The 24,203-nt window shown below is 45.7% G+C and overlaps 3 protein-coding genes across 3 annotated transcripts; 2 read left to right on the top strand and 1 right to left on the bottom strand.

Annotated features, from left to right (window-relative positions):
* Positions 1 to 73: 73 nt before the first annotated feature.
* LOC133893707 (uncharacterized) lies at positions 74 to 5,160 on the bottom strand. Its single transcript, XM_062334800.1, has 5 exons — positions 4,143 to 5,160; positions 2,347 to 3,924; positions 1,724 to 1,918; positions 1,503 to 1,654; positions 74 to 920 (listed from the first exon to the last, which is right to left on the bottom strand). Exons 2-5 carry the CDS (start codon positions 3,917 to 3,919, stop codon positions 447 to 449), a joined length of 2,394 nt encoding a protein of 797 aa, XP_062190784.1. The 5' UTR covers positions 3,920 to 3,924; positions 4,143 to 5,160; the 3' UTR covers positions 74 to 446.
* A 693-nt stretch (positions 5,161 to 5,853) lies between these two features.
* On the top strand, positions 5,854 to 6,673 carry LOC133892766 (uncharacterized). Its single transcript, XM_062333716.1, has one exon. The coding sequence runs from the start codon at positions 5,904 to 5,906 to the stop codon at positions 6,390 to 6,392; it is 489 nt and encodes a 162-aa protein (XP_062189700.1). The 5' UTR covers positions 5,854 to 5,903; the 3' UTR covers positions 6,393 to 6,673.
* A 4,335-nt stretch (positions 6,674 to 11,008) lies between these two features.
* Positions 11,009 to 21,887, top strand: LOC133892770 (mitochondrial import inner membrane translocase subunit TIM44-2-like). The gene is made up of 14 exons (XM_062333720.1): positions 11,009 to 11,307; positions 11,947 to 12,053; positions 12,255 to 12,329; positions 12,468 to 12,543; positions 12,664 to 12,708; positions 12,798 to 13,205; positions 13,287 to 13,355; positions 13,480 to 13,544; positions 13,868 to 13,936; positions 14,007 to 14,079; positions 14,361 to 14,465; positions 14,699 to 14,770; positions 14,865 to 14,927; positions 21,425 to 21,887. The coding sequence occupies exons 1-14, from the start codon at positions 11,245 to 11,247 to the stop codon at positions 21,557 to 21,559; spliced, it is 1,425 nt and encodes a 474-aa protein (XP_062189704.1). The 5' UTR covers positions 11,009 to 11,244; the 3' UTR covers positions 21,560 to 21,887.
* Positions 21,888 to 24,203: the final 2,316 nt, after the last annotated feature.

The following is a 24,203-nucleotide window of genomic DNA, read 5'->3' as shown; positions in this document are numbered from 1 at the left end:
TGCATTCCACGTCAGAATCAAAGTGGATGTAGACTCGTCCTCGTCGAGGTGAGTCGCAAGGGAAGTACTCTAACATTGTACCTCAATACGAGCAGCAGCAAGACGAACACAACGTGCTTTAGTGCAACGCTCTGAGAACTTGATGCATTTGCAGTATCTCTTGTACACCCAAAATCCCGATGTTATTGATACCATAGTACTTGAGAAACCATGGTATGAGGAACCATCAGGCCTTCCCTCATAAAGACGATACTACTAGAAGTATTTTCACACATTATCACCTAAACCTACGTACCACCTAGTACTTCATAGAGCTGCAGCAGCTGATGGAGTCAGGTGCGAGAAGAGAATCTGTCGACCACCGTGACATTCGTACAGTTGCATATGAAAACAACAGTGACAAGCAAAGAACCAAAATACGAGACGGAGCAGCAAACTAGAGCCCACTATCCCCTCTTTCCATTGTCACGAGCTGCAAGCTTCGCAGACACCTCCTCTTCCGATAAGGGCATATAGTAAATCCTAGGGTAGGCCTGTGTCTTCTTGAAGAGATCATCAAATGTCAGGGCAGGTTCCAGGTTCTTTGGATGAGGAGGAAGCCTCTCCCTTGCTGGTCCATGGTCAGATGTAGGAGGTAGCTTGGGGAGAGGCGGTGGGGTGGGCAACAGGCCCCTTGAAGTAGCAGCAACATGGGGAAAATGAATGGTTTGGTTAGCCTTCGACTGTTGGAAGGGTGCAGCCTCTGGTACCGTAGCTGTGTTGGGAATGATTGGCACTTGAGATGGGGGAGGGAGTTCATGTTTGAGCTTCACCTCTTGTGGATCAACAAATTCAGCAACCAAATAACTGCCGTTGTTTGGGGGCCATTGGAGGTTGTAAACAGCATTCCTGGTGGCCACAGCTTCCTCCAATGAAGTGTACTGAGAATCAGAGAGTAGGACATGCAGACAAGTCAGCACAAAACACTGAAAGCGATAAACAGTATAACAAAGTGACATCATCAAATGCTTTTAAATAAAAATCAAGACAGACCAACACAATGAGACGGACCAACACAACGAGACGGACCAACACAACAACACTATCATCTCAGATTGCATCCTTCATAGATAGTCATATCAAAACCATGTTCTAGCCAACACAGGGTAACATCTCTATTGTTGACAAGCCAAATACAAAAGCAATTGGTCAACGACCAAACCATTAACAGAGACAGATTGAAACATTATTGTTCTCGTGACGCACTTAATAAATTGAAGACGTAAAATTGGCTACTATCAGGTACATGAAAGGCAAAATTTGTGCAGTAAGAAAAAGGCCATAAAAGGAGCCATGCCAAAATGCACTTCCGATAATATTCGGAGCAGATCCTACCTTTGTTGTAGTGCAACTGTTAGCTTTCAAATGAAACTATAAGTTGGAAGAAAAATGTTATGCATTTCCTTTTCAAGAGAAGATCAATAAGAGAGTGGAAACACAAGATATGGAAGATAAGGGCGTACTGTAACATAGCAATGGGTCTTGATATGATCCATCCAAAAGCTACATACAGATCCAGTTTTACCAAGAAACCCTTGCACAGCTTTCAGAGTAAATGGGCGCACAAATCGATCAATTCTTAAGGAAGTTGTTGCTGGTTTTTGAGGAGGTGGTACTGAAATAGGAGATAAGAATTAGGTAACAACAAAGAAATATTTGCTTTGTTAGAAGGACAAAACCTCACCTATTCGCTCCTTTGCAGAATCTCCACTTGTTGAATCAGACTTGCCAAATGAATATTTCCTAGCAGACTGAAAGAGTTCCTTTGGAGTACCAGTGCCAGTTAGTTTGGATGCTTGTTGGTCAGAAATACTGACAGTGTCAGCATTCCGTTGGCACTGACATTTGCTTTGCTCATAACTTGTGGTAACTTCTTGCTCTGTTCGATTAACAATGAATTAGAAGAAAATCAAGAATTATACCAATCATGTAAGCTATATACTATCAACTTGACATGAGGAACATCACAAAAATTAAATATGGTTGTCACTAATCTTACTAGAGGACTGCAGTAAAAAAATTAAATAAGTGTCCTATATCATAGCAAAAAAGTAGAAGAGCAGAAAAAAATAAGGACTATTATTCAATGCAATATATGCCAAAGGAAAAAGAAAGACAGAAGAAGGATCATACAACTCAAACAATCACTATACCCTGGACTCTAACAGCAACTATATGCCCACACAGTTTGGATGTCATAAAATGATAAAAGAAGTAACGATACAGAGACAATACAGAATGTTAAGGTATTCATAAAGTAAAAGAACATTGTAAATGTCAGAATACAATAAGCAAATAAAGAATAACCTTCAAATTTCCTCTTTTCAGTTGGAGTTGGCTTCTCTTCAGCCACAACTACCTCAGTAAGTGCAGAGGAACCCTCAGTAACGGTATCAAGGAGGGTCATCTCTTGTGACACATGCTGTGAGGTAACCTCAGTCTTTCCTCTGGGATCATCAGATTTCATACTGGAATCAGCATGCTTACTTTCCATCACATCCTCATCCATTGATTCATCACCTGAATTCCTGTCTAAATTCAGCTTCTCATAAGAACTACCATCAGTGCTATCCACTTTTCTATCCAAGTCTATATTAGTTGCTGATGCTAATTCTTGCAAAGAGGTCCCGCTCTTATGCAGCTCTTTGTCGCCATCCAACGACAGCAAATCATCACCTACGGAGGGAATGATGGATGATGGTTTGACCATCTCCTGCTTACCCTCTAGTACTAAGTCAGAATTGCCAGCATTCAGGTTTGACATATTATCATGACAAATCGACATGCACTGAATTTGAGACCCTAGATCTGGGTTGACCTCAGATACCTGGTCATTTGGTCCACATAGGATGGTCTTGCAGTCCCCATTCATGCGCTTCAGATCTTCATGGTCCTTGCTATATATCAATGTATTCTCACTGAAACTGTTTTCAGGAATCACGCTCTTTGCAGTCGCAACAACATCAGTGTGCATTGCAATGGCAACTAGTTGTGTGGGTACTTCTTCATGTTCAATTTTGCAGTCTACATTGACAGCTAACTTGACAATAGAACTGGTAAAGTCAGAAGGTACATCATCAATAGCCATTTTCTTGATAGTGTCATCTTCTGCCTCTGTAGCTGCAAAAACGTCAGCATGCAATGCGATAGTATCAGGAGGTGTGGTTACAGCTTCCTGTTCTAGAACTTTGCTGTCCACTTCAATGCCTAACTTGATGTTAATACTGGTAACATCAGACGGTACATCATCAACATCCATTTTCTTGGTGGTGTCATCTTCTGGGGTCTCCTCAATAGTATCACCAACACCTTCAGAATGCGGATGTACTTCCTTCACTATAGTATTGCCACTTGAAGCTGATTTTAGGCCAACTCCATTAGTTTCACAGTGATTTTCATCAGTTGCTGCCAGTGCCACATCAACTGGAGGAGCCTCAACTTCTGCAACAGCATCCAAAGTTCTCTGACTAACTTCCACAGTACCAATGACAACCTCCTGAGTACCAATGACAACCTCCTGACTAACTTCTGTAGCAGCAACGAAACTTTCATCACTAGCTTCTGTAACAGAGATAACATGATCTCCCTGTTTTGTAACCTCAGAAGGACCTTCATCGACATTTTGTTCCATTGAAGCCTGGCAAACAGATGCATCAACAGAATCAGGAGTTTCACCCCTGTTCAGCTCCTCAGCAGGGGGAGTTTCACCATTTGTTTGTTCCCCGTCAAGTATCTCACCCTGAATGGCCTCAAAGAGCCTCTTCAAAAGATCATCCTTCAAACCATTGATAGGAAGATTCCTCCTCTTGAGCTCATCCTTCAACTCAGTGACCTTCCACTGATCAATTGGCTGGTCATTCAACACAGGGTATGTTGACATAGGGACTGCCAAAAAAAAAAATCTCAGTAGCCTCAATAAATATGGCTAAAAAATATTATGAAAGTTAAGAGCAGAAAAATGGACTCGGCAGTTCTAAATGAAACAACATTATCCAAATTATCAGATTGTAGTATCTATAAACCAAATTGAAGGATTGATATATCCTTTAGTTGCAATTACAGAATTAGAGAGTATCTAAAAAGACAGAATCCTATTTGCTTACATTCTAGAAACTCCGAGGATGTAACAGTTTATACTTGAAGCATAATTGTTCTTCACAATCCCTAAGTCTTAGATGTCGATGCAATTTCACACTGAAAACTTGTGATGTCGATTCACATTTTTCATAACGACAAGTTCCATGTCAACACAGAGTTTTTACAGTGTGAATTTGACAAGAGCTGCATGTTGCTAAATGCAGAAAAAATACTCATAACTCTATCAATAACGTACGTATAATATTAAAATTCGACAGGCCATTTCTGCACATAAGTGACATGGCAAAACTACACATGGAACTCTTCAATAAACAACTTGATCCTGAGGCAAAGCTTCACAATAGTAGACAACGCACGTATATATATCCCAGAACAGCAAAGAGCAATCCATAGATCGCATTTTAATCCCTCTCACAGGCATCGTAAACCGAAACCACTGTTAAAACAAAAACCCACACCTAAACCCCTAATACCTTCGACAACATACAGTCCAAACATTGGGGGGAAAGCGCATAGTCACTCGAAAAAACCCTAAAAATCGAAATCAGATGGGACTTCACGTACTAACAACCTCGCTGAGATCTCAGCAGGGCCTAGCGCACACCACCCTTTTCAAAGCCGCGAAACTCCAGAGTCCAAAACCTACAAGCATGCAGCCATCAGATCAAACCACAATTGGCAAAAATCACAAACACAAAACGAGGAACGAACTCACACACCAGACGCCTCGAAACCGCCGAGGCCGCGCGCTTCTGAAACGAAACAACAACAAAAAAAACACCGAAAAGGCAGCAAAAAATTCCAAAAAAAAAAATCAGCAAGGAGGATCGGAGACTGTGTCAGAGAGGAGGAGGAGAGGAAATGAAATTTCGTGCGCTCGTGATTCCGCGATTCCACTCGCGTCGCTTTCGATTTCGATTCCTACGAGGCAACGAGGGTTTTTGCTTTCCTCCGCCGAGAGCGAGAGGTACAAGTGAACAGATGGCGTGGTGTTTCCGCCGGACGCAGGTCCTTGACTTCAGGGGTACGAAGCCACGGACGGAGACGGTGAATACTCGCTCCGTAACATTTGTCTATAGTCTCGTATCTATTTTAAATTATTTATTTATTGTGATAATTAAGGATATTTTATAGTTTATTTTTCTGCTACGATCTTAAATACATGCATGTATTTACTTCAACACAAGTGAGTTACTTGCACTCATTTTTACATTGATTAGGAGTAGTATGGTCATCTAACTGTATTTTTTTACTTAATTTTAGTATTTTTTAGTTTGTATGTAATAATAGACGTGAATAAATATTACGAAACGTAGAGAGTAGTAATATAATAATGAGCAAAGTAAAAAAATACCGTAAGTGAATTCACTGTTCCGATTTACTGTTTAACTGTAGCGTAAAATCAATCCAAGGGCCCATAATTTGAAGTCACGGGCTGGTGAAATCGGGGTATTTGATTTTTTGATACTGCTATTTAAATGAGTAATAAATTTATCATTAAAATTATTTCTATAGATTTAAAAAATTTATCATCTTTAATAAGAAATTAACATTTCGATACGGAAAAAAGTTAAATCTTCCGGAACATCAGCGGACTGTCCACTGACAGGTGGGCCAGGCATCAGTGAATACGCAAATGAAATACGCTTCCACCGTTGGGACACTTATTTTGTGGGCCTACATCTCTCTGCCGTATAAGCTCTTCGCGAAAGGGCTTCAACCCTAACCCCGCAGTCCCCACCACGAAATTCCCGAAAATTACCAAAATGCCACTCTTCTTCTCCAAATTCGCACCACTGGTCCCCCGCCTGCGCCGCCTCTCCACCTCTGCGGCGACCGCCGCCGGCGAGGACCCTAAGCTGTCGCGCATCGCGGACGAGATCCTCGCTCTCTCCCCCGCCGAGCTGGACGACTACGCTGCGCTTCTACGCCTCAAGCTCCGCCTCTCGCTCACCTCCAGCGCCGCCGCGGGGGCCTCCCCGGCCGGGACCGGAGACGCCGCCTCTGGAGCCGCGGGCTCCAAGGAGGCCGCCGCGGTGAAGACGGCGTTCGACGTGAAGATCGAGAAGTACGATGCGGCGGCGAAGATCAAGATCATCAAGGAGGTGCGCGCGGTAACGGACCTGGGGCTGAAGGAGGCGAAGGAGCTCGTGGAGAAGGCGCCCGTCGTGGTGCGCGCGGGGCTGCCCAAGGAGGAGGCCGAGGCGCTCGCCGCAAAGCTCAAGGCCGCCGGCGCCGCCGTCGCGCTCGAGTGATGATCCCGAGCGGAAGGTGTTGTTCCTAGTGTTCTTAGATGATGCAACGTACGCGTGTGACTTAATTTTTTAAATTGAAATTCGATGGGATTCTGTACTCGAGGTATAAGAAAATGCAATATTTGCTTGCATTGTTGTAGCTTTTGACTAGCCTCAAGCCTAATCTCTGATAGATTTTCCTGAATCACACAGTAAGTTGTTCATGTGTTGTGCTCTATTTTACTTGCCTGGATTGATTTGACTAGTCTGAGGGTATAAAAAGATGCACTTGTTGTTGGTCTTACTGTATCTCTGCTTTTTTTAATTTGAAATGGTGCTGAAGTGAAAACTGAAAAGGCCTTCGATCTCTATGTTCTGGAGCATAGAACTATTTTGTGGTCATATTGTTGAGGTTGAAGCTCATGTTTGGTCAGATATCGGCCTTGGGTGCCATTAGTTTCGTGCCCTATTTGAAAGCGATTGTTTAAAGGTTAGCCTGACAATCAATGGTGAATTTCGTATAATTCGCATGTTCAATTGCATCTAAGTTGTCTTGTCTTTTTAACCGACATTGTTTGGGATTTATTTTACAAAGGATGAAATTTTCTTTGTGACATAACATGTACTGAGGATAGCTGATACCATGGATACGATCACAGGTTCATAGGTTGTGAACATTTTTGAATAATTTTGTTCAAAGACATATGGCTTATATGAAGGTTTAGCGAATGAGTTAACACCCAGATAAGACGGATTGTGTCATAGGAAATGTCTAACCAAAGACACTTGCTTACCTGTATAAAGTCCCCCTCATGAAAAATTGGTATGTGTTATGTGTTCGAGTTCTGGTTCAGTCCATCATGAGCTGCAGGAGGCTTAAATTCTATGCAAATCAAATTTCTTGATAGAAATTTTGTGAACAATATGGAAATGGAACCTTGTATCTCTTGTGAGTTCTCTGAGTGTGCTTCTAAATCTAGAAAACAAGAATCTTGAAAGAGTTTTTTTTTTTTTGGGGTGCTATTTGAACTTCCGATGTGGGTAGAGTGGTTAGTCATATGGTACATCGCATGAGGTGAAGGCAGGGCTTGGTGGAATGGCGGGTGAATCATCTCTACAGCCAAAATTGAGCTGCCAATCTTCAATTGTATGTAAAACTTCTACGTGTCAACTCTTGGAAATGAGGGGAGAATGGCTTGATTTACATCTTATAGTCTGTAACTTTTTTCTGTAGTAGGATATCGCTTGTGATTTATTGTGTTGTAAGTTTCCTCTTTGTACTCTGTTTAGCATGGACCTGCTCTAGGGTCAAGTGACGTCGTGTTAACCCTCCTACTTAATGCAATGGCAAACGGATGTTTTGTATTAAAAAAAAAAAGAGATGAATAAGTGATCCATGATGCGTGTCATGAGTGTTGAGCAAAGGTTCTTTTATGTGCACTAGCTAAGATCTTTGACACTTAACTATATAGCTTTTGAAGATGGGCACTTACATGTTACAAATTTGTCCGTTCCCTACTTTGCCGGTATGTGAAGGTAATGGTACTAATTAAAGTATAAGCTTGTTATGGGATCAATTAACTGCTTCTGAAACCAAGGGAGTGCAAATGTTGCGAGTTAATCTGGTGTTATTTGTGTACTCCTTTTACTCAGAATTTGTTAAAAACTAAGGTTGATGTTTCATAATGTTTTTGCTTTTGTCGTGAGATAACATTTCGTCGGTTATTTACTCCGGTAGTCTTCTTGTTGGAGATAGGCTGCTTCGTCTCTGACAGTTTATGGTCTCAAATTCGCCACATAGTTGCTTGTAATGTTGTTTTCTACTTGAATTTTTGTCGTGTTGCTTTCAAGTTGCAAGTGCAACAGCTGCAGCTGATGTTCGGTTGTTCTTGTGCTTTGCCATGTGTAGGACACTGGACAGTGGACACAAACATCTCAGACGTATGCATGGTCAGCATTAGTGGTCATGTGACCACTATAAATTTTGGAGTCCTGAGATTAATGCTAAATATTTGGGTTTTTTTCTCGGTGTACTCCCTTGATCATAAATACTTTTTATTTTGATTAAGATACTATCAAAATTTTAAAACTTTGACCATCAACAGCTTCCATAATATTTAATTTGAAAGCATAAAAATCTTATCTTAAAAAATATTTTTATAATATTATATTTTTATTAGATATTATAACTATATTTTAATAAAAAAATAATTGTTCAAGTTGTACGTCGAAAACAATGAAAAATAAAAATGTCATGCATTTTTTATCGGTGGGAGTAGCATCTTAATTTAAATATCACAGTAATTCAGTAAAGTTGCCGGTGCATTTATTTTCTTCCTAAACGAATCTGATGCATTCATCTGAAATATAAAAAATTTGCAGCTGAAGAACGCGACACCATTTACATGTAAGCACTGACATCACTTAACCCTTACAAATTGACACAACAATGTTCTAACCAAGTCAGCCACTATCCAACAGAAAGAGACAACCACTGACGCTAAAGAAAGAATTTGCAGGACGCATAATCGTTTAGGAAGTTACCAACTCTGAACCGATCTGCCATCCTCGATGGATGAATCTTCTATGAATAAATAAACTTGATCAAAAATTGCATAAATTTAGAACACCTGCTAAAGTCTGAATAGGGTGAAAACGGTTGGATATTTTTCCGTCTGACCGTCCAGAAGTGTTCGGATAGTATTGCGGAGCAAAAAATTAGATATTTGGAAAAAAAATTGAATATTGAAGTTGAAGCTGGATATTTGTATCCGATATTGGATTCGGACGTAAGGTGCTAATTATCCGTCGGATATCAGATATTCGAGAATAAAAATAGATATATTCGAATACTATATGAGCTTATCTTATAGAGCTTATAATTTTTTCATACAAAATCGGATGGAGACGATTTTCATATGAAAATTATAGCTCTCAACAAGATCTACAAACTTGTAGTTGATATTTTTTTCATTTGAAACGGTTAATATATCCAAATAATTAATATAAGTTTTAGCTAGCATATTGAGCACTCGTAACTTCTCCAATTTCGCTAACATAACTCTTTCCACGAGAGTATAATATTGATTTGCTTGTTAGACCTGTTAAGTTATGAACACGTGAAATGATTGAACAATCATAACATGCACTGTATATGGATGTTGCTTTTACTCAATATTAGAAGAAATATTCATGATCAACATTGTCTGCATCTCACATATTCGATCTGGATTTGTGACCGACAGGCCCAACCCTGAGCATGGGCCACAGGTGCAACCACCTAGGGCCCATTGGAGTCAGGGGGGCCAACCCAATTCTACTGGGCCAGCCCAACAACGCACAACGTGTAGCACAATCATTGGCCAGCCTGGACAATAAATGAACGCACCACACCCTCGTCATGCAAATTGCCCAGTCCAGACTCCAGAGCCCCAATTACAAACACTGCTTGACTCGACTGCTCTGCTTGCAGGCTATAATCCTAACCCTATCCTTAGGTCTCCATTCCCTAATGGCCAATTCTCCCTATCTCGGCTCCTGAGGGCAGTGACGTGGTGTTTCCTTCCCCTCCCCTGGTCTTCCCTCGTGGTCTCACGCCCTCACCTCGGGAGAAGGCGACTGCCAATACCTCTCATTCCCCTCCTAAATTTGGCGCCATTAATGGAGGAAAAGAGGATTTCAATTGCCAATCACATCCTACCCGGTTTCAATTGCCTATTTTTTCAATGATATGATTAAAAAAATCTCTCAATTAGCCGTTGCAAGTTTATAAAGTTCCCGATTACTTAACCTCACTTCAACGGTCTATTTGCTCCCTTTTGCTACTTGGGCGACTAGTGACGATGAGTCTATGACATCCCCAGTTCCTAGTTGTTGTGCACTAACCACTGGTGCGACCGCATATGGTGCTGAGGCATGATGCGTGGAGAAGTAGAGTTAATTGTTGAAGACAAGAGGATAGAGGCATCTTCTGAATTACAATCTTCAAGAGTTTTAGGTGATGTTGCACCTTATTTCTAATTATTTTTTTATGTTTATTTATAATATCCTGTGATAAGATGTCTACTCAAAAGTATTTGTCTGATAGTGAGAAAAGAAAAAGAAAAAACGGATAGATGAATTAATAGAATCACACAGAGCTACTATTACCAATTTTTTTAGAAGTAATACATGTTCTTCTAGTAATATTAATGAATTGATCATAACTGTTGTTGAACAACCGCCTACAGAGAATTTTGTTGAGCCTTAAGAGCCTATATTGACCTTGCTTTTAAGTACCTATATATTTCTATATTTATGTTTAATGGGATCTTCAGTTTTGTTTCGTCGAGTCTTGAAACCTAAGGACTGGTCGTGATGATTGATCCTATCTGCATTGGTATCTACATCTAATACTATTTATGTCTAGTTATAATTCTAATTCTAATAAAAAATATAAGATATCCGATCGGATTACGCCGTGGTCTTTTCCCGTTGACCGTCGGATAACAGTCAAAATAGGTTAAATTCAACATCTTCCTCCGCAAGAAAATATCTGCACATCGGTGCCAAAAACGCACATGCATCTTTTCATTATAACAACCAGCCCCCTGAACGCTCTCGCGCAATTCGCACAATTCGCACAATCGGGTTGACGAAGGCATAAAAAATTTCCATTATTACAACTTGGCCCTTCCCCTTCCTCTGCTCCCTCAAACCTCCGTCTCTCGTGTAACAATATAGTTAGGTTACTTCTATTCCCCCCGCCGCCTCCCTTTATCCGCACGAGCGCCGCCAGCTACGGCGAGCCGCCGCCGCAACCGCGACCACCGCTCGACGGGTCGCCGGAATATATAGCTGCCTTTCGCGCCTTTCCTCGTTGCTTCCTCTAGGGATGGCGACCTCTGCGCTGCTCCGGGCTCTCAGGCGGCCCTCGTCCGAAGCCGCGCAGCGATTGGTGAGTCGGGTTGATCTCCTAGTTGTTTGGTTAATCGACTATTACTTTTCGAACAACTAGCTATTTGTTGGCGTTGGTGTCCCAGAAGAGGTTTAGGAGGGGACACCAATGAGTAAAGGTTAAGTTTTTCTGAAATAACTGATGAGCATTTGCTCTCCTCTGCCGAGGAATAGCAAGTTATCTGAAATAGGTGATGAGCATTTGCTCTCTTCTGTTGAGGAGTAGCCACCAACATGGATTAAATTTTGTGGGGAGATAAAAGATGATTTTTTAAAACTTCCATGGGGAAAATTTGTTCAGTTTTGTAGTTTCAACTAAAAAAGGAGCCATTTGCATGCTATATTTGTGAAAATAGTTCATTCCGCTGATTTTTTGTATGGTTGCAGGACGAACGACAACTTGTTTTTCACCTTCCTTTACTATGGAATGCTTGGGTTGATAGATATAATTTCTTGATTTGATGTACTTCACAAAATGAAGTTATATGTGCCTTTTTCTCTCTTCATTATGTGACCTAACCAATATGGGATGCCTCTGGAGTTTGATTTACTATGCACCCCATTTTCATACTTTATTCCTCGAATTACATTGCTTCATGCATTTTAACTGATTGCCACACATTCCTGTTACATGGTGTAGGCAACGAGTGCCAATGTGCGAGCAGTTACAGGCTACAGACATTTGAATAACAGGAATCTAAGTGTTTTCAATGAGTTCTCGAAGCAACTAAAGGGTGAGGCTAAGAGGTATGTGTTACTTTCTAACTTCTAAGGTCTTCACCATCATGAAAACCCAAAAAAGAAAAAGAAAAAATATAACAGGCATATAACAGTTGATATTTCTTTAGGTATTTCTCGATTGGTTATATACTAACGGATCACCTTTTGATGGACAATTATGCCTATCAGCACTTTTTTCGCTTCATTTCTTATTATTTTTTATTGCAGTAATCCTGAATTCCAGAAATCCATGAGGGAGTTTGGTGAGAAACTTGGTGTGGTAAAGGAAGATCTCAAGATAAGGTATAAGTTGGCAAAAGTATTGCACTATTGTCATTTTGAATCTTCTACGTATAGTGGTAAATTAGGATATACTTTTGGATGAAAGAAGCTCTACTTTTGAGTGTCTATTTTGAAGATATCACAATATGACTTATGCAGAACTAAGAAAACGACTGAGACAATTTACAAGAGTGTTGATGGTGTTTGGAGTGAAGCTGAGGAGACATCTAAAAAGGTAAGTCAGCCACAATGTTTCTCAAGGATGATTTTTTGATATAGACAAATGTGTCCTATCCATTTCTATCTTTGTTTTATTCTCGTAAACTTATGGGGGGTGTTCTTTTTTCACTTTTAGGTTACTGCAAATATCAAAGAAAAAATGTTTGCTGCTAAAGAAGAGGTAAGTGATAAATTAATATCACTTTGATACAGCCTGGATCTTGATTTTCCTTAAACATGTATTCTTTGCCTTGGTTGAATTGTTGACAGGTGAAGGAAAGCTTTGGACTAGGAAAAGAAGAGAGCACAAGTTGTAGGGATGGTTTGCCTGAAGCTTCAAAACATGAGAAAACTGAGGCACCCTCGCATTCAGATGGCATGTCCGAAGAAGCCACAAGTAGCCATACATTGTTTGCTAAACTGAAGTCAACAATCTCATCTGCTTCCCCAGTGGTGTCCGGTGCATTTGCAAAGTTGAAGGACACAAGAGCCTCAACTTTAGCTAAGCAGGGATATGAAATCGTCAAAGATGAATTAAGTTCTAGCTCTAGCAGAAAGAAGAAATATCAAGCTAGGCATGCTTCTGCTGCAGTTGAAAAGAGTACAAGAACTGATATAGTTATTATACCAACAAAGAAGTCGGTATTGGGTGAAAAATGGGAAGCATTTAAGAATCAGGTATCTTTAGAGAATGTTGAACTTTCCTCCAATCTTTTTTTACATAAATACCCTTTCTGAAATCCTTTTTTTCTCTATAAGATGCAAGGTCATCCGGTCTATAAGAGATTAAATGAATACACCAAACCTGTTGTAACCCGGGGACAAGAGGTACCATCACAATGCTGTACAGTTGTGTTTGATGTATTTGGTCAAATATAGTTTTCTCTTGTAGTTATGTTCATGTTTTGTTTCTTTTTTTACATGTGTTCATGTTTTGCGTCTACAAATGCAGGTAGCAGAGGATGTCCGAGAAAGATGGGAGACAAGTGACAATCCAGTAGTTCAGAAAATTCAAGAGTACGTGTACTCCTTCATTATTTGTGCTATCTGGTTGCGAAATTTGATGGATTCAATCTGAACTTACTCTATTTATTTCTGTTAGCACTTAGCACAGTGCCTTTTGCTTCTTGAAAGCACTAAGTATGGTGACTGCCAGGTGCATTCATGGTCATCAATTCATTCGTGATTCCACATCGTTACTAACATAAATGGGGATGAAAATAAATGCAATAATCTCTTTCTTGCAGTTGCAACTCACTTGATTTTTTCCCTTTATTTCACCATATTCAATATATTTGCCCCTGATGGGCTGTTGTTCTGCTTTCTTTCTTTCCTTATAGTTTGAACGAATCTTTTCTTGAAGAAACCGCAGCTGCAGTGACATTCAGGGAGATTCGGCAAAGAGACCCGTAAGGCGTCTAACTTAACTTTGAGATACTCAGGAGGTAGCTGAATCATATTTCACCATTTTGTGCACAGGTCCTTTTCCCTGTCCGATTTTGTTGCTGATGTTCAAGACATGATCAGGCCTGTTCTCACTGCATATTCTAAGGTAAACCTTGTCTTTCTAAGGAGAAATTTTTTCATTTGTTGAAAAAGTGTGATTGCTGATTGTCCTAATGGCATAGGCTGCTAATATATTATTTCTTATAATTATTTATGGAGAAATATGAAAGAAATTTTCGTGCTTTGAAACTAGCGAGTTTCAGATAGTCTATAATGTGAAGTTCAAAGGCATCTGTTAAGATTCTGTCTAATTTACATGAAAAGTCATGCACCCACCTAATAGACATTTTAGCAATGTGATCTCACAGTTACATACGATGCTTTCAGGGTGACGTGGAGACTTTAAAAAAGTATTGCACAAAGGAAGTGATTGAGCGCTGCAAAGGAGAGAGACAAGCTTATGCATCACAGGGCATATTTTTCGATCACAAAGTAGGCCATTGTTGATCTATATGTCTTGAACATTCCCCTCCCCACAGATTATATTTGAATTTTATTATTGAAATCTTTGCCTTCTTTTTAAACCCAGTCACATTAGATTGTGCTGTGTTCAGTAGATTTTTTTTCGTGATTGACTGTAGCTTGTTGCTCCTAAGCTGGGAAGAACCACATGGCTTTGTTTAAAAAAAATTAAGAAAAATTCTTATATTCTTTTGCCCTTCCAGATTCTGCACATTTCAGAGGCTGATGTATTGGAAACAAAAATGTTTGGATCTGCACCTGTAATTATCTTACGCGTAAGTGCATTAGTGGTACATTGTTTTAAAATTTTTTTGTCCGTTTTAGTTTGTTCTGCTTACAATGTATGCATGTTTCCAATATCTGTTTCAGTTCCAAACGCAGCAGATATATTGTGTTCGAGATAGAGAAGGACAAGTCACAGAAGGAGGACAGGTAGGCTATTTGACTATTTGTACGGGATATATATAACTATATTTCCATCTTTTCTATGTTTATGTTTCTCATGTGTGGTAGGCTGATTATAAGGTAGTTCCATTGTTATCTCGGTGATTCTGTCTCTTATCATGAACTCTCCCATGCTAACTCCATGCTTGATAGAATCTACCTGGTGAATGAATTTTTGCCCATTTAGGAACCTTGTTTTGCAATTAGGTTTAAAACCAAAGCAATATCGTGAACACTCCACCTGAGTTTGGGTAATTAGTTATGCTTGCTCTGCAAATAATTGTCAAGATGAAATGTTTCCGTATTGGCTCGGAAAGGGCAGTTGGACTTGAACCTGAGTGGTACTGCATGGTTGTACTCTTATAAAGTGTACTATATTATAGCGGAAGTAGGTTATTATATGTTAAGGTTGGTTTATATGAATAGCTCAGGTTTTCATATCTTCTATATTGATGTCCATGATATTGTTAGTCGCTGAATTCTTACTATTGGTAGTAGCAGAATTCTTACTCTCATAGAGAGGATGACACTAGGAGTTGGGGCAAATTTTTCTGGTTTATTTCTCACTTCTCATACAATGCCATGCCAACCTGAGGGGTTGGGGATACATATTTATAGGCCCATGGCCAGCCAAGCATATGCCAAGATGCTGGTCTAAGATGCTAGTCTAAGATGCTAGTCTAAGATGCTGTCCTAGATGCTGTCCTCTAGTCTAAGATGCTGTCCTAGATGCTGTCCTCTAGTCTAAGATGCTGTCCTAGTGTCCTAGATGCTATCCTAGTGTCCTAGATGCTGTCCTAAAGCATATGGGCAGCAAGACCACCATGTGGCAGCCCCACAAAGACCATACAGCAGCACAAGGACTTATCCCATCATTCTCCCCCTAAGGCTTGTGCGTCGTCTTGTGGGAAGATTAAACCATCCCGGTCCTGGAGCAGAGCTCAAGGAACTTTAGCCTCCCAAGAGGCTTGGTGAGCAGGTCCGCAAGCTGATCCTTGGTGTTGATGTAGCTCGCCTTGATGCTCCCTTCCTCCAAACAGCCTCGGATGAAGTGGTACCTCACCCGGATGTGCTTGCTCCGTTCATGGAAAACGGGATTCTTTGCCAGGGCTAGAGCGGACTTGCTGTCCACCCTGAGCTCCACCGCTCTAGTGTCTCTGCCGAGGAGATCACCAAGCAGTCGAGCGAGCCAGAGCGCCTGAGTCGAAGCGGTGGAGGCCGCTATGTACTCGGCCTCGCAGCTGGACAGGGCCACCACCTGCTGCTTGACCGACTGCCAGCTAACGAGGCACTTGCCGAGGAAGAAGAGGATCCCGCTCGTGCTCTTGCTGGTGTCGATGTCGCCGGCGTGGTCGCTGTCGCTGTACCCGACGAAGTGTGCCGCCCCAGGGCACCTAGGGTAGTAGAGGCCGTGGTCGAGAGTCCCCGCAACGTAGCGGATGATCCTCTTCACAGCCTGCTGGTGCTCCGTCGTCGGTCGCTGCATGAACCGACTAACGTAGCCGACGGAGAATGCCAAGTCCGGCCGTGTGTGGGCGAGGTAGCGAAGGCTCCCCACAAGACGCCGGTACTGCGTAGCGTCCACCTCCTCCGTCGTGCTGTCGCGGCTCAGCTTCAGCCTCTCCTCCATCGGAGTGAGAGCTGGGTTGCAGTCGGTGAGCCCAGCTAGCTCAACGACGCGCTTGGCGTAGGCGGTCTGTCGAAGCGTGATCCCGGAGTCATCCTGGTGCACCTCGATCCCCAGGTAGAAGGAGAGAGGCCCCAGGTCACTCATCTGGAAGGTGGCCTTCATCTCTTCCTTGAATGCCGCCACCTCCGCATCCTTGGTGCCGGTGATCACCAAGTCGTCGACGTAGACACCCACCAGCAGAGCAGTTCCTCCACTGCCCCGTCGGTAGATGGCCGCCTCGTGCGGGCTTTGCTCGAAGCCCATCCCCTTTAGCGTGGAATCCAACTTGGCATTCCACGCCCTCGGCGCCTGTCGCAAGCCATAGAGGGCCTTGCGCAGGCGGAGCACCTTGCCCTCCTTGCCGGGGATCGCAAATCCCGGCGGCTGGTGCACGTAGACCTCCTCCTTCAAGTCGCCGTTAAGGAACGCCGACTTGACGTCCATGTGATGAACACGCCAGCCCTCCTGGGCAGCTAGCGCAAGGAGGAGTCGCACGGACTCCATCCGTGCCACGGGAGCGAAGGCGTCGTCGAAGTCGACCCCCTCCTGTTGCACGAAGCCTCGTGCCACCAAGCGAGCCTTGTGCTTGACGATGGCGCCGGTTTCATCCCTCTTCAGCTTGAACACCCACTTAAGGGTGATCGCACGGTGACCACGAGGGAGGTCAGCAAGCTCCCAGGTGCGGTTCTTCTCGACCGCATCCATCTCCAACTGCATCGCGGCGCGCCATGCCGCGTGTCTCTCGGCCTCTGCAAACGACCGAGGCTCGCCATCGTCACACGCAAGGTGCAACTGCGCCTCCAGATCGTGAGGCACCAGTCCCGGCACCGGCTGGTCGCCGAGAAGGTTCTCCATCGTACGGTACCGCAACGGCTCGCCGTCGTGGTACGCGTCGATGCGCTCCTCGTCGTGAGAGAGCGGAGTAGCGAGCTCAACCGGGCTGTGCTCGACACGAGCTGGTGTTGGAGTAGACGTGCCCGGAGAGGTGCCTGTCGGTGCTGGAGTGCGTGGCGTTGCCGGCTGTGGTGGAGCTGGCGAAGAACTCATCGCAGCCGAGGTCCTGGCTGGAGAGCGTGGTGCTTTCGAAGTAGCAGGCGCCGGGGTCGGTGGAGGCTCGGGGACTGGGGTAGACACGCTCGTCGAAGAAGAGCTGCCTACTCCCCCAGCTTCCTCGAAGTGGACGTACTCGACAGTGAAGTCGTCGTACGTTGGAGCCGAGCCGTCGTCCACCGCCTTGTCCCACGCCCATCCTCGCCCTTCGTTGAACACAACGTCGCGCGCCGTGCGCACACGCTGTGTCTTCGGGTCGAGGATGCGGTAGGCCTTCGAGCCCTCCGCGTAGCCGATGAACACTCCCGGAGTGCTCCTGTCGTCGAGCTTGCTGATGTGGCCAAGCTCCTTGGCGAACGCGAGGCAGCCGAAGACCCGCAAGTGGGAGACCGCCGGCTTGCGCCCATGCCAAGCCTCGTACGGCGTCCTGCCGTCGAGCGCCTTGGTAGGCGAGCGGTTGAGGATATAGACGGCCGTCACCACCGCCTCTCCCCAGAAGACAGCCGGCATCCCCCTCTGCTTGAGGAGGGCCCGAGCCATCCCCACAACCGTCTGGTTGCGCCGCTCGACGACGCCGTTCTGCTGCGGGCTGTACGGCGCGGAGTAGTGGCGCTGAATGCCCTTGTCAGCGCAGTACGACGCAAATTCAGCCGCCGTGAATTCGCCGCCGTTGTCGGTGCGCAGCACGCGCAGCTTGCGGCCGCACTCCGCCTCCGCAGCAGCCTGCGCGCGCCTGATGGCGTCCGCAGCCTCTCCCTTGCTGCCGAGGACCATCACCCACATGTAGCGGGAGAGGTCGTCGACGAGCAGCAGGAAGTAGCGTCGTCCTCCCGGTGTGACCGGTGTCACCGGGCCACACAAGTCCCCGTGCACAAGCTCGAGTCTCTCCTTGGCTCGAAAGCTCGCCTGCTGGGGAAAGGGGAGTCGCCTCTGCTTCGTCAACACGCAGACGTCGCAGAGCTGCTCCACATGGTCGAGGCACGGCAGGCCTCGCACCATCTCTGCGGCACTGAGCCGCTTCAGGGCCTCGAAGTGAAGGTGCCCGAAGCGCTCGTGCCACTGCCACGCCTCGTCGTCCCGACGAGCGGCGAGACAGAGGGGTTGTGCCACCTGCACGTTAAGGACGTAGAGTCGATTTGTGCCTCTGGTTACCTTGGCAAGAAGGCGACGACGGCGATCCCAAATCCTCATGACTCCATCCTCAACCACCACGCGCGAACCGTTCTCATCCAGCTGTCCCAAGCTGATGATAGAGTTCCTCAACGCGGGAATGTAGTAGACTCCGGTGAGCAGCCTGTGCTCACCAGACACGGCGGTGAAGATGACGGAACCGACGCCCTTGATCTCCACGCCGGAGGCATCCCCAAATTTGACGGAGCCTCGGACGCTAGAGTCAAGCTCGGTGAAGAACTCCCGTCGACCGGTCATGTGATGGGTGGCGCCGGTGTCGAGGCACCACCCGTCAGTCTTGTCGCTGCCGGAGCCGTCACCGAGGAGGGCGTGGGCTTTTGGCTCGTCAAGGTGGAGGAGAGCCGCTGCGGCCGGTGCCGCTGGAGGTAGCTCTATGCTCGCATGAGCCATGAACAGAGCCGGCTCCTCCTCCTCCGCTTGTGCGACGTGGGCCTGGCCGCGTCGTGGCTGACGACAGTCCTTGGCCCAATGGCCAAGCCGGCCACAGTTGCGGCAGGTGTCGTCTCGTGCCGGCTTGTGCTTGCCGGCGGCGCCGCCCTGGGCGCCTCCGCGGGCATCACCCTCGGCACGTCCTCGCGCCCCGGCCTCGGCGTCTCTGCGCGCCTTGCGCGGCTTGCCACGCTTGCGGCCGCCTGTCGTGGAAGAAGGCTCCCCCTTCCTCCGGTCACCCTGGCAGGCATCCCACTGCTCCCGAGTGAGAAGGAGCTTCCCGCCAGTGGTGATGGGTCCCGAGAGAGACTGTGGCTCATCGCTGTCGACGACCTTGAGGCGACCTATCGCCTCCTCGATCGACATCGTGGAGAGATCCAGCAGAGACTCGATCGAGCGAGCCATCTGCTTGTACTTCTCGGGGACGCAGCGGAAGAGCTTCTCGACGGCTCTCTCCTCGCCGTAGGTGTCGTCGCCGAACTGCACCATCTTCTGCAACAGAGTGTTGAGACGGAGAGCAAAGTCATCAACGTCCTCACCTGGCTTGAAGGCCAGGTTCTCCCACTCCTTGCGAAGTGCCTGCAGTGTGGATTTGCGGGCGCGGTCGCTGCCGATGCGTGCCGCAGCGATGGCATCCCAAGCCTCCTTGGCAGTCCGCTTATTGGTAAGCGAGAACTGCATCTCGGACGGGACTGCAGCGATGAGGGCATCCAGCGCCCGTCGATCCTGGTCGTAGTCGACGTCGCCGTACCGGACTGCCTCCCACATGTGCCGCACCTGGAGCTTTACCCTCATCACCGCAGCCCACTCAACATAGTTGGTCTTAGTGAGGGTAGGCCACCCACCGCCGGGGCCGACGTCCCTGACAACAGCCTGGAAACCGTGGTGACCACGGTACCGATCCGGGGAGAGAGAGCCACGCCGCCTGTGAAGGCCGCGCTCTCCATCGACCCGTCCGCCACCGTTGCCGTGCGCGCCTCCTCCAGGAGCGCCGCCGGCGCGTCCGCGCCTGTCTGGGCTGCCGCCGCGCTCGTGGGTGTGCGCGGCTGCCCACTGTGCCGCCCGCTCTCGCGCTGCCTCTGCCTCCGGCAGCTCGAGATCCGCGTCGGCGCTGTCGTCAGCAGAAATGGAGCTGCCGGTGCTGCCGCGCAGAGCCTCGACCTCCGCTGCCGCCGCACGCGCTGCATCCGCCGCCGCCGCTGCTTCTGCCTCCGCTCTGGCTGCTGCCAGCTCCGCCGCTGCTAGCCTCGACGCCCTTGCCGCCGCCGCAGCGGTCTCTTCCGCCGCTCGCTTGCGTTCCTCTGCCGCGGCAAGTTCGACCTCCTGCCGACGCCGCGTGCTCGAGGCGACCGAGCGCTGAGACTGCCCTGCGGACATGACGCGCTACCGGGGGAGAGCTGCTGCGTGGGGAGAGGGCTGCTTCAGACGAGCTGCTGCTCGTCTGTGCAGAGGGAGAGGAGTGAGCAGGAGCAACCGGGGCTGCTGCTGCTCTTAGCTGGGGCTGCTGCGAGGCTGAGGGGGGAGATGAGCAAGAGATGCTCAGGCTACAGGATAAACAGGCTCTGATACCAGTTGTTAGTCGCTGAATTCTTACTCTTGGTAGTAGCAGAATTCTTACTCTCATAGAGAGGATGACACTAGGAGTTGGGGCAAATTTTTCTGGTTTATTTCTCACTTCTCATACAATGCCATGCCAACCTGAGGGGTTGGGGATACATATTTATAGGCCCATGGCCAGCCAAGCATATGCCAAGATGCTGGTCTAAGATGCTAGTCTAAGATGCTAGTCTAAGATGCTGTCCTAGATGCTGTCCTCTAGTCTAAGATGCTGTCCTAGATGCTGTCCTCTAGTCTAAGATGCTGTCCTAGTGTCCTAGATGCTATCCTAGTGTCCTAGATGCTGTCCTAAAGCATATGGGCAGCAAGACCACCATGTGGCAGCCCCACAAAGACCATACAGCAGCACAAGGACTTATCCCATCAGATATATATACGGGTGAAAAGCGCACATGACTTCCTGCACCTCTTAAATATTTCAGTTCGGAGTGTTCGGGAATGATAGTGTACTCGTATTGACATGTGACATTGTAGTTGATATTTGTAGTAAGTACAGTAATAATTCTGTTTTCGGGTTGAAATGTGCTAGGATACCATCCAAACTGTATTTTATTCGTGGGCTATGCAACTATTGGAGAGTGATGAGGTGCCAGAAGCAGAATCATATTACCCAGTTTGGCGGCTGCGTGAGATGCAACAAGCTGGCGTCAGAGCTCTCATATAGGACAGGTCTTCTTTTTCTTCAACTCTTCATCGGATCAACTGTTACCACTTTCACCGCTCAACGAGCTATGGGCAAGAATGCTGTCCTCTCAGTGCAAGCAATTTTCCACAGATTGTTTCTTTTGATGTATACTGGTAACTGATGGCAGCAGTTTCTTCCTATTTTTTTCCTCTGATGTATCTAACGCGTGTGTTACTCGGAAATCAGCTGTTCTTTCCACCTGTTGGCTGAAAACGATTGTAAGCAGCAAGCTCGATTTACTTTTGGTTCCGAATTGAAAAGGAACACTCCGAGATGATCTTGGACGAGGCTTCTCTTTTCCTGAGCATGTTCCCGTCCCCTGTATCCTAAGCCTGTTGCCGCCCCTGTTCCCGTCACGTAGCCCCTTCCAGTTGGCAGAGATTTCCTTGTGGCACAGCACGCCGTGCCATCCCTAAGACTGACCAACGGAGTCGTCAACCATGGCTAAACATTTGGTAGCTGAGCACGTAGAGAAGGTCCCCGGCGTAATGGTGCCGCAGATGTCTCCTTACGTAACATTATTTCTATAGCTGTCACATGTCTTCAACATGGATATCTCATCTAAATAAAAAATCATCTTGTATACTTATTATTTAGACATATATAATTAGCGTTAAATAAATCTTATCCACAATGTTCAGGACATATGACAAATATTCAGACAGTACCACAGTAGGAGACATCTAAAACACCACTGTATAGATTTTTTTTCATATGCTCGCCGCAGCCGTGTTGAGGAGGGAAGAGGGGTACGTTGCGACTGGAGAGTGGAGCGCCACGACACTTCCATCTGGTTGCTGTTCGGCTGTGCCATTCTTCTGCGACGCTGCAGCCAAAGTATAGTAGTAAAACGCACGCACATGTTAGTTCTACAACTACACGTAGTTTGAAGAAAGCGTTCATCTGGAGATCACCGGAACCCATCGAGAGTCCCGTAGACGACGAGCACATCGCAGTTCTTTCTGTAACGTCACGCCGGAGGAGCTGAAGATATCCGAAATAAATCGGAACCCAGTGCGATACCCAGGCGTGTGTGTGGGATGAGTTCGCACGTTCATGTTCAGATACTACAGCTGTATTCAGTGGTGAAGAGTCAAAAAAAAAAAAAGCATCACACTACTGCTGAGGTTTCTCGAGGATTTACTGTGTAACTACTCAGGGTGCGACGCGTGCCAACCATATGTGACAGCACAGGCGAGCCGAAAGTGCGGCACAAGCCGAGCTCAACTACAAAGGCCTCGATGTGACGACTCCAGCGGCTGAGTAGCTTCTTATTTCTGCGTCCATCTCTTGTTCGTCCCATTGCAATGCGATGCAAGAGGCCGATGTGATCTTTGGGGCACCTGCCGCCTGCATCTCTTCGTCGGCACGATGATCTTACCTTAAGTTTGGGTTTGGTACATTCGTCTTCATCATGGTTGGCTGGTGTGGAGTTAATTCTGAAATCTATCTCCCTACCTCAGATGCTAAGCTTTTTTGGAATTGGATCAGTTGGTGTGGGCACGATGAAGCGTCTTGTATTGTGTCCCAACAACAAAAGCTCCATGAATAAATTAAAGAATTGCACAGCGATTTAGTCCTACCACTTCTTCTAAATCGGATCGTGGTAGAAAATATTTATCTAATAATTTGATTTATTTTATAAGAAATATAAAATTATTTATGAGAGAACATCTTCTTATTCACCCCAATCAATGGTGTAGCCGAGAGAAAGAACTGTACGTTGATTGACTTGTTTAATGCTGCGCACTACATGTTTATCTAAGGCATAATGGAGAATAACTTGTTGATTTCGTGTCATGTTCTAAATAGAGTTTGTACTAAGAATAAGGAGAAAATCACATATAAAAAATGAAAAGAAAGAAAACCATCACTTTCTTATAAGCGCACTTGAGGATGCTAGGCAAAAGTTAATATATTAATAACTAAAAAGCACAAGCTGTGATTTAAAATAGTGGATTATATCTTTATGAGATATGCTCATCGCAGTATTGTCTATAGGTTTTTATTAGTTAAATCTGAGGTACCAGAAAATCTCAAAGATAAAAATTTAAACAAAGCAATCGATTACTCAAGCTTATTTACAGTTTAGAACTGAAATCGACAGCAAGCAACAACACTGCAACGACATAACACAACCCAAAAACTGACAAACAACATGAGAACACAAAACATCGACGGATACTGAGATATGTTGTAGCTTCTGGGAAGTCATTATGACTGCATATAGCAACTTCTGCACTTGCGAGTATCATAGCTTAGCATCATATATGACTTCACTCACGTAGTAGACCACTTGTTAGGGTTGAGCTTCCCATCATACTTCTGGATGGGACCCACCTTAAACTTCTCGAGCTGTTGTATCGACCGAAGCTCAAGTGCGAAGGCTTCACAATCTCCATCGAATTCTACGGGAGGAAGATGGGGGAGGATTGTCATGCATGTACCTTTGGACAGGGGAGCCACATCTACCATTCTGCCCTAGAGATCTACAATCATTGTGGCGATGATTGTCTCACGGTGCTCTTCACGACGATTGTCAATCACTTCTCGTAAGTCATGCCCACCATGAGGGATGCAATTACTCAGGTCTTCCTGGTTCCTACGCCTATGGATAGGACAG

The sequence above is a fragment of the Phragmites australis genome, chromosome 15 (genome assembly GCF_958298935.1).
Source record: "Phragmites australis chromosome 15, lpPhrAust1.1, whole genome shotgun sequence".
Lineage (NCBI taxonomy): Eukaryota > Viridiplantae > Streptophyta > Magnoliopsida > Poales > Poaceae > Phragmites > Phragmites australis.
Note: the sequence above shows the minus strand (reverse complement) of the source record. Positions and strands in the feature narration are given on the sequence as shown.

Bases quoted from the DNA above. Each gene is read 5' to 3' on its own strand.
- LOC133893707 (XM_062334800.1), bottom strand. From the start codon at position 3,919: ATGTCAACATACCCTGTGTTGAATGACCAGCCAATTGATCAGTGGAAG. The intron at 1,919-2,346 runs GTTATTCTTTAT...TTAATCGAACAG, and splicing joins TGAAAAGAGGAAATTTGAAG to AGCAAGAAGTTACCACAAGT. The intron at 921-1,502 runs GTACGCCCTTAT...TCTGATTCTCAG, and splicing joins AGACCCATTGCTATGTTACA to TACACTTCATTGGAGGAAGC.
- LOC133892770 (XM_062333720.1), top strand. From the start codon at position 11,245: ATGGCGACCTCTGCGCTGCTCCGGGCTCTCAGGCGGCCCTCGTCCGAA. The intron at 13,356-13,479 runs GTACCATCACAA...CTACAAATGCAG, and splicing joins TTGTAACCCGGGGACAAGAG to GTAGCAGAGGATGTCCGAGA. The intron at 13,937-14,006 runs GTAAGGCGTCTA...TTTTGTGCACAG, and splicing joins GAGATTCGGCAAAGAGACCC to GTCCTTTTCCCTGTCCGATT.
- LOC133892766 (XM_062333716.1), top strand. From the start codon at position 5,904: ATGCCACTCTTCTTCTCCAAATTCGCACCACTGGTCCCCCGCCTGCGC.